A 16,653-nucleotide genomic window follows, 5' to 3' on the forward strand; every position below is an offset into this window, starting at 1 on the left:
ATCCCATTTTACGCATGCACAAGTAGTGCTCCACCTTGTTGGCCAAAAATGCAGACTTTCTTGAAGCTCATTGGGAAGTTGAGGACAAGCTGCTGTATTGTAAGGATTAAGGCAGAACATCGCAAGAGGTCACAATTTGTGGGTTTACTGTATTGAACATCTTGTGCCTTAGTAACACTTTATTTAAGTATTGCTTGAGAAAAAAACATTATTTTGAAGCTTTTCATCTTGAACTTGTTCTACATTTGCAAGAACAGCATTTTAAAGAGGTGCTGTATGAGGTGGGAGAGTGGATTAGTTGGCTAGTAGAGGTGTTGCTACTATTGCAATGTTGCAGGTTTGACTTGGTTAACATAATCACAAATGTACCGCTAACAATATAGACATTTGCACAACAGCACTACATTATGGCACTCGAGACCCACCACCGTTATGTGAATCCATATATGAGTAGTAAACTTACATGGTAGTGTCCCTACCTCTGAACCAGGAACATGATTCCAAGTATCACCTGCTCCAGAGCTGTGTAATAGCATGCTTAAATAGGTTTGTTTAAAAAGATCGACAGACTCAGCAACTCATACAGTTGAGTTCAATTTTAACAAAACCATGTAACTCAGATAAATGGTATTGCCATGGGAATCTTTCTAGGCTGAGCTCTTGCAAATATCTTTGTTGGGCTTCATGAAAGACCTGTCTTTGATGGAATTACACCTAATCTCCAGCCCCTTAGATATTACTGATATGTGGATGATATAATTGTTATTTTTAATCCTCAGCTGCAAGCAGGAATTTCATGACATTTCTTAATGGGCTTCTTTCAGCACTCAGATTCACCTTTGATATGGAGCTGTCAATTGAGCTCCATTTTCTTAACATGCTAGTTGAGGAATCTGCCAGACTCCTCTACAACTTCGACTGACCAGCAAAAACAGGCTTACAATGTATGTCGATTGGGGTGTCAGCAGTTACACACATTATAACACTGGCTTTATTGGCAATCTCATATATTTAAGATTGCCAGTTTGGCTCACAGAGTGGCACATAGCATGCAGGGGCGTTGGTACACTGTGCCCTGTTCTTCACAAAAAGAATATGAACACATATTGCACTTCTCCTAAGCAAAAAGGGAACAAAAATTCTCTGATTCATTCCTCAGAGCTATGATCAGCGTCAACCTGTCTGGTTTAAATTTAAACGAAGCTTAGCAAAGTTAACTGTTCATCATCACCTGATGCATTCTTCATGGTAATAATTTTATCAATGACAGTTCACTTAACACCAATGAGCACAATTTTCTCATTCAGCACAAAATGTTAATCTTTTTGTTGTTATTCTTGTAAATGTCCGGATGCTTCCAAAGTGAAAAGCTTCAATAATGTATTTTTCAGAAATACAAAATAAAATGAACAGTTTATTTTCAATTGTTTTGACAACAAAATGTAGGCAATTGTGTATCAAGAGGTTTTTGCATGCTAAATAAATTAGGTTTTATGAGGATTATGGAAAGGTGGAACTGAATTTGAAGTTCAGCCTGGATCGCGAGGAATAGTGGATAAGGACCTGAATAAGCTAATGCGAGAGTGCCAAGTCTTCTTCCACAGAAACACAGTAGTCTACTTCAATTTGAAGATATTTAGGGGCACGCATGTGTTTCACCTCAGTTTTAATGCTGTGCCACATTTCTAGTGAGACAATACAGTAATCAGGCATGAGTTTTAACATTTTGGGTCACTGCTCACTTATGATTGTTTTCAAACAGTAATACTTAAAAAAAAATTATAAATTGCAGTTCTCAGCAATATTGCAAAGAACGTTTCCAAAGCGAATCTTCTAAATTATCCTCATTTAAATAAATGCGGAAAAAGCTAGAAAAATTCGGATCTGGCATAATTTGTGGAGAATGAAACATGTTACATTTCAAGTCAAGTGCTAAATTGCTCAATAACATAGCTATGTAATGATTTGGAGATGCTGGTGTTGGACTGGGATGTACAAAGTTAAAAATCACACAACACCAGGTTATAGTCCAACAGGTTTAATTGGAAGCACACTAGCTTTCGGAGGGATGCTCTTTCATCAGGTGGTAGTGGAGGGCTCAATCTTAACCCACAGAATTTATAGCAAAAATTTACAGTGTGATGTAACTGAAATTATACATTGAAAAATTGATTGTCTGTTCAGCCTTTCATCTGTTAGAATACAGTGATAGTTTCACTTCTTTCATGTATAAATCACAAACCTTTTTTTAAAAAAGTTGCATTCTCAGGTTAGCTGTTAACAATGGTGTTAACTAGACAATATGTTGAAGGTGTTGGCCCCCTGTGTTCTCTGTTTATGCCATGATGTTTAGATTGATTCTAATCTAAAAAGTGAGATAATGGAGTTTTACATAATTTCATGCAGTTTTTGAGCTCAGAGTTCTACATGAATGTATGTGGTTTTTTATTACTTTATTACTTTGTTAAATATGCAATATTCAGATGTTGGAAAAGTACAGCAAATTGTTGAGTACCTCAGAGAGAAAAGGTGAGCATTTCAGATGCAACTTTTGATTAGAGCTGATGCACTCAGACAAACTTTGTCATAGTGTCAGCCAAAACAAAGAAGGTTGGGAGAGGAGGTTGGTGTAGAAGTAATGAAGACTGGAATTTTCTTTTGATACTTATAAGTATATTACATTCTTAAATGAGCAAAGTTTCAAATTAAAACTTTCAATTTTCGAGCAAACTCTCACATCGTATCTCTTGCTACTGTCTGTATGGAGCAATCAAAATGGTCTTGTCCTTTTAATCTTTTGGTCCTTATTAGTTTAGCTGCATAAATGGGTTGTTTGAACACCATTAGCAGCTCTCAGGTTAATAACATATTTGATGAATCTTGATGCACAATTGCTATTTTGTAGCTGAATTTGAACGCACAGATGTTTTGCAAATTGAAACTAAGAATCTGTAACTGTGAAGCAAGTTATTACACTTTTACAATAATTGTTGCAAAACTATTTCAGACTGAGGAACACAATAATAGGAAATTTGTTCAAACCTGTTGAGACTTAGGTGACTGAGTTAACAGCTAACAAAAAGTGAGAACACAGTGTCAACTGATATTAAAGATCACTGTGAAATTCCTTGTTTTTGTTGAAACCATATTTACCATTCAGTAGGGGATTCCTTTTCCAAACTCCTAACTGATACAGGTTGCACCTTGAAGTTCTGATATTATTACTTGTCAGGTGACCAATTTCATACTGCTGCTTTGTATTAAAGTGTTTCTGTCAGCCCAGCTCAGCTAACAAGTTGTTTTTGTTTTTTTTTAAACATTTTACATTTTCTCATTTGTCCTGAACTGAAAATTGATCCTGGTAATGAGGTGTGCTGGTGTGCCTAATCTGAATGAAAAAAAAGTATTTGTGCTTGCTTCCCTCCCATTGAAAACAAAATCATCTTACTCATTTGAAAAAATATGTGCAGACATCTATTTAACATATATTCCTGTGCTTTGTGCTAATTCTCCTAGAGAGAGAAAATGAAATCAATCAGCTTTTAATGCTCAGCACACTAAGAATAAGTCTGTCACCTCAAAATGCACTCTCATTGACCTAATGACGAGTGTGTGCCTTTCCCAATAGACTGTTCCAGTTTTAGTGTGTTGAAATCCTCCAGATTGACACATGCAATCATCTTAATCTGCAGAATTCTGACTTTCAGGATGCTGAAAAAATGTACAACTTTTGAGCAGTACAAGTATTTTGCAAAAGCTCTTTCCTTTTTGAGCACAGGAGTTGGGAGATCATGTTGTAGTTAGGCCACTTTTGGAATATTGCATGCAATTCTAGTCACCTTCCTATCGGAAAGATGTTGTGAGACTTGAAAGGGTTCAGAAATGATTTACAAGGATTTTGACAGGGTTGGACAATTTGAGCTTTTGGGGGAGGCTGAACAGGCAGGGGCTGTTTCCCCTGGAGCATTGGAGGCTGAGGAGTGAGTGACCTTATCGAGGTTTATAAAAGTATGAGGGGCATGGATAGGATAAATAGACAAAGTCTTTTTTCCCTGGGGTCAGAGAGTCCAGAATTAGAGGGCATAGGTTTCGGGTCAAAGGATAAATATATAAAAGAGACCTAAGGGACAACTTTTTCACGCAGAGCGTGGTGCGTGTATGGAATGAGCTGCCAGAGGAATTGGTGGAGGCTGGTACAATTGTAACATTTAAAAGACATTGGATGAGTATATGTATAGGAAGTGTTTGGAGGGATATGGGGCGGGTGCTGGCAGGTGGGGGTGGATTGGGTTGGGATATCTGGGCGGCATGGACAGGTTGGACTGAAGGATCTGTTTCCGTGCTGTACATCTCTATGACTCTGTGACATTTTTAGCTATAATCTGAAAAACAGGGGGGAAGAAAATCAAAGAATAACTAATTGTTTGGGAGTTTAGAGAAATAAAAACTGAAAATAGTGATGTAAGAATCACTTAAATAGGGAACAAGGAATAAGAGAACATATGAGTAAAGGATTTAACATAGCAAACAAAACTCTATTACTGTGGTAGATTAATTAAGCTACTTTTGAAATTTGATTGGAGGTATATTGCAAGACAAATGTTTGTTTTGCCATTGCAGAATATGAGTGGAAAATTACAGACTGTAAGTGGCAGTTTAAGCCTCTATTGCCGAACATCCGAATGGCCATAGTTGCTCTGTTATTTAAATGGAATACCCTGTGTGTATTTTGTAAATCCCACTTTGCTGCTGAGCTACTCCTTGCAATTAGTTTCAGTCAAGGTTGATTAGTTCCTATTGTCTTTCCTTTTGACTAGCTTATTTGTTTTATTAGGTTCCACTTCATTTCGACATATATTAAGTCCAAAATAATGACTTTTCTGTCCTTATTATTCCCTGACCATTCATTGTCTTTTAAGAATGGGTCAAATGTAACAGGTTATTTTGTGTCAGATACTTATAAACTTCTGAGCTTGACCTGATCAGCGTTGCTTTATCATGGCAAACCGTATGGATCATGAAGATTTTAGTTCTCACTGTAAAAGCATTCAGTATTTTGAATTTGGCACTGCTTGCTTCACAATTCCAACACACGGTTGCACGCCAAATATATTGCATTAAATTTCTGTGAAGTTGAGAAGTTTCTATAGTATTATCACTTTATTGCTTCCTGTGATTTGAGGGAGTGCACCGATAATACAGCACACTTAATGTGTCGAATGGCCTATTTCTGTTCCTACATCTTATGACCTATTACTCGTAAGGTCTGGGATCATTATCGGCAAATTAGAAGGCACAACAACCTAATTTCATTCACACTTCCTGGAACTGAGAACAATGTTGACAAACTTTTGGCACTTATTTCCTCAAGGAGAAAGTGAGGACTGCAGATGCTGGAGATCAGAGCTGAAAATGTGTTGCTGGAAAAGCGTAGCAGGTCAGGCAGCATCCAAGGAGCAGGAGAATCGATGTTTCGGGCATCAGCCCTTCTTCAGGAATGAGGAAAGTGTGTCCAGCAGGCTAAGATAAAAGGTAGGGAGGAGGGACTTGGGGGAGGGGCGTTGGGAATGCGATAGGTGGAGGGAGGTCAAGGTGAGGGTCATAGGCCGGAGTGGGGTGGGGGCGGAGAGGTCAGGAAGAAGATTGCAGGTTAGGAAGGCGGTGCTGAGTTTGAGGGATTTGACTGAGACAAGGTGGGGGGAGGGGAAATGAGGAAACTGGAGAAATCTGAGTTCATTGAACTCAGTCAAATCCCTCAAACTCAGCACCGCCTTCCTAACCTGCAATCTTCTTCCTGACCTCTCCAGCCTATCACCCTCACCTTGACCTCCCTCCACCTATCGCATTCCCAACGCCCCTCCCCCAAGTCCCTCCTCCCTACCTTTTATCTTAGCCTGCTGGACACACTTTCCTCATTCCTGAAGAAGGGCTGATGCCCGAAACGTCGATTCGCCTGCTCCTTGGATGCTGCCTGACCTGCTGCGCTTTTCCAGCAACACATTTTCAGCACTTATTTCCTCATTCAAGTTTCATTTACTGCCCCTTCATTCCAGTGCAGATGGAGATGGCTGATCCTTTTATGTGAAATGTGAGACCTCTTTCCCTTGGTTTAATATTCAATAGAAGCTAGACAAACACATACCATGGATAAGGATGTAAAACCTTAATAATTATGAGCAAATTCAAACGGTCAGAACTGACTTCACTCATAATTTAAGTGTATCTTTCAGCTTCATTACTGAGAAACATTTGCAGTGGAAGGTGTGATATTTCTTGCTTTCAGTTGATTTTAAAATGATTATCCATAGCTATACTTATTCTATTTGTGTTGAAAGCTAAAAAGAAGTTTAAATTCTAATCTATACACCTCCATGGGTGTAACCATGACTATTCACCCTAGTTTTTTTTAAAATAAACTTTTAACCTTTGTGAAACTGTGCTGTCTTTTTCTAATCTCCTTTGGCTCTGTATCCCTTTCGGAGTATCTGTCTAGCATCTTCAATATCTCATGTATTAATACCTTCATCAATTTATTGGTAGTGTTAGTATTGAAAAAGTGCACTCACTTTGATGCAAAATAAACATACAATGCAGTGAAATTGGTAGAACAAATTCCTGACAAAATTAAGCATTTAATTTAAATGTTCAATGACTTAGCGAACAAACATTCACTTATAGCTTTATGTCAATAAACACCTCCTTTAAGTACCTAAAAAAAAACTTTTATGAATGAGCCTTTTTATTCAGTAAGCAAGTATGGATATCATCAGTAAACACCCATCATGAAAATGATAGTTTAGGGAATTAGTCATGCTGCACAAATTTTATAATGGTCTGATATAAACTGGCATTCTCAAACATTGTGGCAGTGAACTTTTTAAACCATGTTTGTCAAGAAACTATCCAAAAGCCTTTGCAAGTCCCAGTAAGGCTTATTCATGTCTTAAGTGTAAACATGTCTATTCACAATCCCTGATGGTGATTTGTCTCCAGCAGTAATGTCCAAAGATGATACCTTATGTCTCGAAAAGGTGGAAGCTTTAAAGCATACCTCCAATACTCCCTCTCACTCCCCATGCACACTCATACCAGCCTATGCAAGCTAATGTCCATGTCAGTCCACAATGCTCCCCATGCCCCTGTGCCAATTTCCATCAATCACCCCTTCATCCGTCACCCATTTTGCAAACACCTTGAATATCCTGGATAGGGTGCAGCTCTAACAATATTCAAGAAGCTTAGCAACATCTAGGAAGAGGTTGTCTGCTTGATTAGCCACTTATTTAGCATCTTCAATATTCAGTCTCTCCAGTACCAACGCACATTGTTTATGATAAATGATTTTGCCAATGTCTACAACAGCTCACTCTGCTGGTGAGCTGTCTCTGCAATTCATGTGATTAAGTGCACTAATAAATTCCAGGATTTTGACTGAGCAACAATTGAGGAATGGCCTTACAGTTCCAAGTTAGAATGATGTGTGGCTTGGAGGAGAACTGGGAGATAATGGTATCACCTCACATCAGCAGTCCTTCTTATTGTAGGCAGTAGAGATTAGGGTTTGAAAGATTATTTTTATTGGAAAGATGCTGTCTAAAGAGTGTTGGTGACTTGCTGCAGAGCATCTTGTTAATAGTATGCACTGCTGACTGAGCTTCGATGCCAAGGGAATGAATGTTGAAGATGTTATGTTGATACCAGTGAAGCAGGCTGCGTTGTCGTGGTTGGCGCTGACCTTCTTGAGTGCTGTTTGAGTTATACTGATGTAGACAATTGACGAGTATTATATTACAGTCTTGACTTGTGCTTTACAGATAGCAGACATTGGTGAAGGAATCAGAAAGTGAGTTACTTGACACAGAACTCTCAGCTTTTGAACTGTTCTCATATGCAACAGTTTTTATATGGCTGGTCTAGTTCATATTTTGGTTAGTGCCATGCATTTTTAGACAACTAGCCACTTCTGGACAAATTGGCATTTGTTGACAGGTCTTGACAAGGTGAAAGTTTCCAAGGGGTTTCTGCAGCATTTACAAGCAATCTTTTCCACAGTTAACTGATCCAAACGGTACTTTATGCACCCACCCACAGAGGCTACTGAATGCTCCCTCCTGATAAGGATCACAACCTCCCTGTCCGCCTATCCACAAGAACACATCAGTTTTCTAGAGGGCTGCACTGAGATTAGGCATGCTCTTCCCTCTCCACGCTCAGTGTTCACGCCATAAGGACTCCAGAATCCCATTTCACAGTGGGCAGAGAGTTATTTAAATGGTTCTTAGCCTCTGGGAATCGCATATATTCAAAAAACGTCCTGTCCTCGCAAAAATGGCTGAGGCCAAGTTCAAGGGCAGCACTTGTGATTCTCAGCAAATTCTGGCATTTTCGCCATGGGTGAAAATTGGGGTCTAAATCTGAGTTTGTGTTTGAAGTATTATAGATGTAATGTAAGTGCAGAGAAGTAATAGCTTTAGTTGAATAACTAAAGTGTATAAGATGTTCCTTATACAATCTTGGGTTTAATCCATGCATTGAGCATCAAACACAACTTGGAACCATGCTTCTATACAGCATCACAATAACACGAAAGATAAATGAGGTGCTAAAAAAACAGTATGTTTGTTGTTGATTGTTTATTTCCCAGCTTGGAGGCTGCCCTACATTATCAAGTACTCAGATACAGGCAAAGCGACTGTACACTTTTCAGCATTAAACATTAAAAGTCTGAAATTTTGTGCACCTTCTTCAGGTGCTGATACGCAACTGTTATTCCAGTAACAAAGTAAAATAGTTGAAAAGATTTGCCAGCAATATTCACAACATTAGCTGATCTAGAAAACGGAATAAAGAGTGAAAGTGTGAAATATCATTATTTGAGAATATTCTTCTGAAGCACAGCATCATTGGCCTTTGTGGATCTTGAAGTTTACTTAAGAATTTTGGGAGGTGGGGAAATCTGAAATAAAGATCGCTTTACTTAGAAAAAAGTACAGTTCAAAGCATAATTACTTAATGAAAATCAGTGGTGTCATGATGCTGCTCCTTTAACAAGGTTGTGTTATCCTTTGTTTTTATTTCAGAGGGATAGTAAAGGCAGAGATTCCGTTAGGTCTTGAAATACCATACTTAAAAAAAACTTTTAAGTATTTTTGTACAAGTGTTTTGAAATGAAAAGGGAGTAGCTAATTCTCCCAGTTCAGCATTTGGTTTGGTTTGAGCAGGCTGTTTTGTTTACAGCTACTGGTCAAGATTTTTCCAGGAACCCAGAAACCCAAAAAAGAAGTTCCATGTTGATTCTCTCTCTCTCTCTCTCTCTCTCTCTCTCTCTCTCTCTCTCTCTGATTCTCTCTCTCTCTGATGTCTCTCTGATCACTCTCTCTCTCTGTCTCTGATGTCTCTCCGTCTCTGATATCGCGCTCTCCCTCTTTGATATCTGATATCGCGCTCTCCCTCTCTGATATCTGATATCGCGCTCTCCCTCTCTGATATCGCTCTCTGATCTCTCCCTCTGATATCTCCCTCCCTCTGATATCTCCCTCCCTCTGATATCTCCCCCTCCCTCTGATATCTCTCGCTCTCAGATATCTGTTCCCCTCTCTTTCATATCTCCCTCTCTCTCTTTAATATCTCCCTCTCTCTTTTTGATATCTCCCTCTCTTTTTGATATCTCCCTCTCTCTTTTTGATATCTCTCTCTCTCTGATATCTCCCTTTCATATCTCTCTCTCTGATATATCCTTCTCTCTGATATCTTCTCTGTGTGATATCTCTCTCCCTTTCATATCTCCCTCTTCCTCTGATATCTCTCTCTCTCTTTGATATCTCTCTTTCTGATATATATATATGTGTGTGTATAAAATTTGATATATATATCTCTCTCTCTGATCGCTCACTCTCTTTCGTCTCTGATGCCTCCCTCTCTCTCTTTGATATCTCTCTCTAAGTATCTGAGTTTGATTTTACTTTTTTTTTCCCAAGGGGGTTGATTATGGGCATGTTGCAAGTATTTGAACAGTATCATTAAGTTGCGGTACTGTCAATTTGGTTTTCAGATAGATTAAGTCATTCTTAATTTGGTTCTCTTTTGTTCATGTTTCATTCAGTATTGTGTAAATAATTTCTGTTTTGTTTAAAACTGAGTGGTTGGGCCAGCTACATCACTCCTGCAACATCCACTGTACACCTATTTGATACAACTAGAAAAGTTAGGGTATGGGCTATCTTCTTGAAATATTTTGACAAGGGCTGGGCCTCGTACGTAACAGTGAAAATCAAGACTTTAATCATAAAAAAAATGTAAATGTTCCTTGCTCTGCTTCTCAATTGAACACGACTACGTTATTTAATTTGAAAGATAATTGGCATGTTTACTTTTCAGCTGTCACAGGTAAGAACGTATCGATTCTCAAAGCATTTCCACAATAGGCCCCCTATCATATATTGAATAAATTAATTGAGGCATTTTTGCCAAGTTTTCTTCATTGCCTATTTTATCAGGACATGGATAACTGTGCTCAGCCAAGCTGTTTTATTTTGCAATGGATTTAATTTGACGCAGTGCACTGAATATTTTTTAATAACCATACTTTGACTCCTTTGTGGTGTTTTTAATTTTGATGGAATAATGGATCTTTTGAAAGGAAAGATGTCCTCAGAATATCCAGATTTGGACTGTACATTTTTAATCAATGCATAAAACTACTATTTTAAATCTTTCTTTTTGTCTGAACATCGCTGAATAGTTTTATTTTGATGAAATGGTTTAGTAACTGTTATTTTTCAAGTCACCATCTTGTCTGATGTGACAAGGAATGAAATATCAGAGGACATTCTTACCCAGAGGAAACTTACCTCGAGATTCAATTAGCAAATGGACTCCAAGGGAAATTAACTTGTCTTTCCATCTAATTCCAAGTGCTCCTTCAGTAGTAAGAACAAATTCATTGTTCTGAAGGACAGTTTGAAGTAAGGCTCTTTTCCATAGCAACCAGATTCTTTATAAATGAGCAAAAAATGCTTGTACACAAGATAATTACAGATGAAAAAGTCTACTTACTCCACCCTAATTAATTTATCCATGTGGGCCCTATAAATCTGTCCATTTTAACATCAACATATCTCTTAAATGTTTTCCAAGCTTTTCCTTCTCAACTTTCTCCCATGCTCCTCCTTTTTTTTCCAGAAGAAGTTTTGCCTGCTCTGTCTGAAGAACTGCTTCCTACAATTATATTGCCTTTCACTTATTTTCAAACCCTACTTTAAGTCTGCTTCATTTCTTCATAACCAGAGTACCTGTAATATATATTTTAGATGTCGTGTATTCGTTTATAGATCTGGTAAATTTTATATCTTTTGAAGGCAGCCTGCATTCATGGTAGCTGGGGCTTATTTCTCTTTTCAATTTACAGACTAAATTCATGTTGAACTAAAATTAGATGTATTTGTCAAACCTGCCTGAAAAAACAGTATCATTTTTGGGGCATATTTGTAAAGTCGGGGTTAATTACAAAGAAAATAGTTGTTTGTCACTGAAGACACATTCTGACAAAGACTGTGTGGACTGCCCAATCTTGAGGAAAGATGAACAGTAACATCACAAATTGTGCTATGATAGCAGGTTGTAAGTTTGCTCGCTGAGCTGGTAGATATGTTCCAGGAATTCCTATGCATGTGCACACAGATGAAGAGGGACACCTGTTTGACTGGGAGAATACATCCATCCTGGGACAGGCTAACCAAATGCACAGGAATCCTAGAAGCCTAGCATTCAAACCGGAACTCCATTAACAAACACATAGATTTGGACCCCATTTGCCAAACTCTCAGAAAAAGAACCGGAAGTGATATCACCCACCATAACAGACCAAGACACACAAATCGCAAGCAGGACAGAACACCAGCGCTTCGTCTGAAGCTCACCAGTGATGTTACTGAGCATGGTGACGAAATGACTGAGAACAAATCTACCAGCTCAGTGAGTAAACTTACAACCTGAGCTATAAATCTTCTCCAAAATTGCAAATGTGCTGAGATGTTTTGAGGTGATGCCATAGTCTGTCTGCTATTTGTTTACAAGCTGAACACAGAATATGTAATTTTCATCATGATAGGAAGAGGGTCAAAGTATGTGAAAGAAAGAAGTAAAAATGGAAAGCTTCATCAACCTTTTACGATAAAGGAGTTGACATCTAATGATTTTATACCACAGACATCTTTTTTCCCTGATTGGCAATGTTGTATTTATCGAGTTTATTGAAGTGCTGATTTGTTGACATCTTTTGTAAACATATCCATTAAGGTGAATTTTCCATTATTGTTGAGCTTAGTAACAAAGTAACTGCCATGGAATTATATTTTTGACTGCTGCATTTTGTTCAAATTTGCACACCCCATTTGTCTTGTGATTTCCCATTTAATTTAAGCTACCTTTGTTAAGTATTTGATTTTTGAAGTATGCAGACTGAAATATTCTTGGAAGATAATGTACTTTTATGTCGCAAAATTGAAGTAATTTTCTTGTTTCACTTCTGTAGAGGGTAATGAAACGGGAGTAATGGATAGCCTGCTGGAGGCCTTGCAGTCAGGTGCTGCATTCAGGGATCGCAGGAAGCGCACACCAAGAAATCTCGGTAAGTCATAAAGTCTATGTGATGTGCAGGATAGAAAGTAAGACAAAGGAAGCATTGATTATTTCCTCAGAGGTGTTATCACTGACCTTAGGGATATTTTTAAGGAGTACTTAAAGAAATTGTATGCATTTGTTATTAAGCAGTTATCAGCAGTTACTTAAGTGCAAGCCATAAGAGTCATCGAAAAGGAGAAATTAAAGTAGTTTTCCTCATGAGAAACTATGGACCAGGCTTAATGAATGTCACTGCAAGGCCAATTTATGCAATTAACAGCTTAGCGGTCTTTTTTATTTTAATTTGGCAAAAAGAGGAGGAAAGGTTTAAATTACACTAAATATTTCTAATAATACCTGAAATTCAGTCCTTAATTTTCTTTCCTCTCAATATAGTCTCTAAACTAATCACTACTTATGTGTAAACTTATTTAAATGTGTGCAAATGTTGTACATAGGTATTAGTTATCTCTTAGCATTTTTAGTTTTGTTTGGATAATCACATAATTTTGAATATCTTGCAAATAGTAATGTATGTCTTGACAAAACCTCAAGTAAAAGAAGTGAGTTCTCATAATTTCAACACGAATGAGTACAGAACTTTGAACATATTTTATAAATAGCAAGTAGAAATATATGTTATTAATCACCTTCCAAAATACTTCAGTTTACAAGAAATTATTCAAAGATTTGCCATTGAGAATCTGTTTATTTGAACTAATGTGTAATGCTGATCTAACATTTTCAGATATGCTTACCTATATTTGTCTTTTTAAAATTCAGTCATTAAAATGGATATTATTGAGTCAACTTAGATATTCCCAGTTGCATAACAGATCATTATGACTAATCTGTTAATTTATGCACTGTAGTTTTCACATTGCAAAGGATTCCTTCATTGTAAATTCATCTGTCATTCAATTAAAGTAGTTTTTGATAGCTTGCTTCCTGGTCGTTGCAGGTGAACAAGGTCCAGCTAGTCCAACATCCCGATGGCCTGTTGACAAGGGTAAAGGAAAAAATTCAAGTGCTACTTCTCGCTTATTGCTTTTATCTTACTTTCTCGTCTAACCCAAAGCTTCTTTACTGTAGATAGATAATAGGCCATAACCTTCGTTTTGAGCCTGAGGCAGTAGGCTGATGGAGGACAGTTTGATGATGGCACGTTTTCCCTTAATGTTAGTTCTTAGAAAATCTCTATTTTAGATTTCTCAGCAATATCAATTTCACGCCCAGTGTTGCCTCAACCAGTGCCTTGGCATTCAGCTCAAAATGTCAAGCACTGTACCTAGTCCAAACTTTCTTAATGGAATCTGGCTTTACTCTGTATTTCATGCTTCAGAAATACATGTATGATATTCTGTCTTATCTGCTTTTTTTTGCCGTAGGGAAGCAGCAGCTTTGAAGATGTGTATGTTATTATTACTTTTAATAGGTTCATCTCTGGAATGTTGCAACGGAATATTAACTCCATTTTCAATTTCATTTTTTGGACTAATTTCCCAGGTATCATGCTGCATATTGCATCCCGTTCCCTGATAGTACTGTAAGACCTCAGGCATAATTTTCATGAATCAATTAAATTCATTTGTGTTTCTTGATTAAGTTACCAGAGGTAGTTATAATATCATTAACAGTTTGACACCCTGGCAGATAATTTGTCAGGAAAAAAAGCCAGAGTATTGTAAAACAAGCTTTAGGTTTTATTTTTGAAAGTTTTTAATGCTTAATTTGAATTAATTCTAGTAGGTATCTGGAAATCTGACAACTTATTTGACTTCATGGGCGTAAGATTAATTACTGCATATTGGACACAATTCTTATTTATTGCAATTGATATCTCCTTTTGTTCAGAAAAATTGGGCAGTACTAAATAAATCTTGCTGGCTGTAACAATGTGTGGCTGACTGCAGCTCCAGTCTTAGAATATTGTCTTGCAATGTTTCAAGATTATGCAAATTATTATGGGCTCTGTGTTACAGTTTGTTGAAGGTGAGCTGCTTGTAATTACCCTGGAGATAGGAACACTAGTGAGTTACTGAAAACTGTATATTTGTTTCTTATTTCCTGTGTCCAATTCACTGTACTGAGCCCAAGACTGAAATATTTCTTTCGTTCGTATCCATGGGTGAAAGAAAAATTCAGATGCATAGGGAAAATAAGGAGCAAATGAATGATTCAGTTGCAACTGATGGACTGTCTAATATAATCCAATCTAATAACGTGGTAAAATAAGGGACTCTGGATCATACATTCTACCTTCTGTCAACCAAGGCATTGTTGCCAACTTCAAGAAGGATGATCCAATTTTTATATTTAACCAAGTATTTGGGAGTAATAAGATCAGGCTACTGGCTGCAAATATAAGTTATGTCTTTGAAAAAAGCCAAGGTGTACATTTTCAAACATATTTGTAGCTCTGGTAGTTAAAAAAAGGAGCACATGTTCTATAATAAGTATGTATTATAATAATAAATGTTTGTATAGTTCTTTAACATTATAAAGCATCAGACAATCCTTCAAGGGGTATTATTAAACTAAACATGCCACTGAGTTGCATAAGGTTTCAGTCAGATGAAGAAAAGCTTGGTACAAGAGGGAGATTTTAAGGAAGACTATTAAAGGAGGGGAGATGGATAGAGAGAGTTGTATAGGGAAGCAAAATCAGACTGAGATGACTAGAGACCCAGCCAGCAATGACACAGCAATTAAACTTGGGGATTCTCTTGAGTCTGGAATAAAAGAAGTACAGATTTTTTGGAGGAATATGTGACTTGAGCTTACAGAGATAGGAAGCACCGAGGCCATGGAGTCATTTGAAAACAAGGATGAGAATGTATAAATGAAGATAATGCTTGACTCAAAGGCTTAACAGGTCAACAAGCACAGAAATATTCGGGGAATGAAACTTAGTGTGAGTTAGGTTATGGGATCCTTTGGATGATCTTAAATTTGTGGAGGGCACAATGTGGGACATCAATCAGGAAAACATCAGAATAATTAAGACAAGGAGTGGTACACTTTATTTGTTTGTTGTCACGTGTATTTTGTTTAAAAGATACAGTGAAGAGTGTTGTAAAGTGTTGCCACTCTCTTGTGACATCTTTAAACACAGAAAAGTAAAAAAAAGTTCAACTTTACAATCATTCTTGATAAGTGTTCTGGCATGCGCCATAGTTGCCAGCTACACGTGCCATTCACTGCACCACTGGAATGAGTCGGCACTCTTCAGCACGATCCAGCCTCCACTGATGGCTCTGCCACTATGAGTCCGCGCTGGACCTCTTCAATGCAGTTGCCACTAATGCCACCAGTTACTGCACCAGCCCAAACTCAACTCCGCAGCTGCCATGAGTCTGTTTCTGACCCACCTTACCAATGAAACAACTGCTGATGTCATAGGGTCTCGTACTGGCCCCAAACTCACCTCCACTGCCACTTTGCGAATCTGTGCTAGACACAGATACTGCTGGGAACCCAAACTTGTTTCCACCACAGCAAGCGTGAGTCAGTGCTTTGGCCGCCTCGTTGATGCAGAAGAGCTAAGCTCATTAGCCAACCGCAATGAGACTGCACTGGGCTCATTTTGAGTCATCCCTGGGCTCACTCGCTGCTGGCAACGATGTCACTGTGACTGAGCTCTTCAACAAGAGGTAAGTAAAATAAAAAAAGAAAAGAAATGAGCAAAGTGGGAAAAAGGAACAAAAATGAAAAGAAAAGTAGATGGAGTGAAGGAAACCCTAGAAGTCCTTCACTGTGATCTTACCAGATGAAGGTTCCGCGGAAGGCATTACTGAGTTTCTAAGGCAGATAAACGAAGACAGGAGCCAAGTTGGGCAATGTTATGAGGGTAGAAATCAGTCATAGTGTGGTTCAAATCTGTGACCAGCAGCTCAACACAGAGTCACATATGAAATCTAGATTGCAAACGGCCTGCGTTATTTTCAGACTGTTACCAGGGGGACTGATTGATTCACTTGCTAGGAAACAGAGTTTGAAGCAAGGTTTGGAAAAAATGGCTTCAATGTTCCC

The 16,653-nt window shown here is 37.9% G+C and overlaps 1 protein-coding gene across 5 annotated transcripts in view; it reads left to right on the plus strand.

The window, feature by feature from the left end:
• Positions 1–16,653, plus strand: part of diaph2 (diaphanous-related formin 2) — a 780,284-nt gene that overhangs the window by 653,113 nt on the left and 110,518 nt on the right. For 4 of the 5 annotated variants that reach the window (XR_011964075.1, XM_072594677.1, XM_072594675.1 and 1 more), the window contains 2 exons: positions 12,533–12,628; positions 13,583–13,630. Coding sequence is in view for 4 of the 5 variants with exons in the window: in XM_072594677.1 (XP_072450778.1) it covers positions 12,533–12,628; positions 13,583–13,630 (144 nt within the window). In the remaining variant the exon portion in view is untranslated. The remainder of the gene's footprint in view (positions 1–12,532; positions 12,629–13,582; positions 13,631–16,653) is intronic. The other variant, XM_072594678.1, reaches the window with a different exon arrangement.

This window comes from Chiloscyllium punctatum, chromosome 25 (assembly GCF_047496795.1).
Source record: "Chiloscyllium punctatum isolate Juve2018m chromosome 25, sChiPun1.3, whole genome shotgun sequence".
Taxonomy (NCBI): Eukaryota; Metazoa; Chordata; class Chondrichthyes; order Orectolobiformes; family Hemiscylliidae; genus Chiloscyllium; species Chiloscyllium punctatum.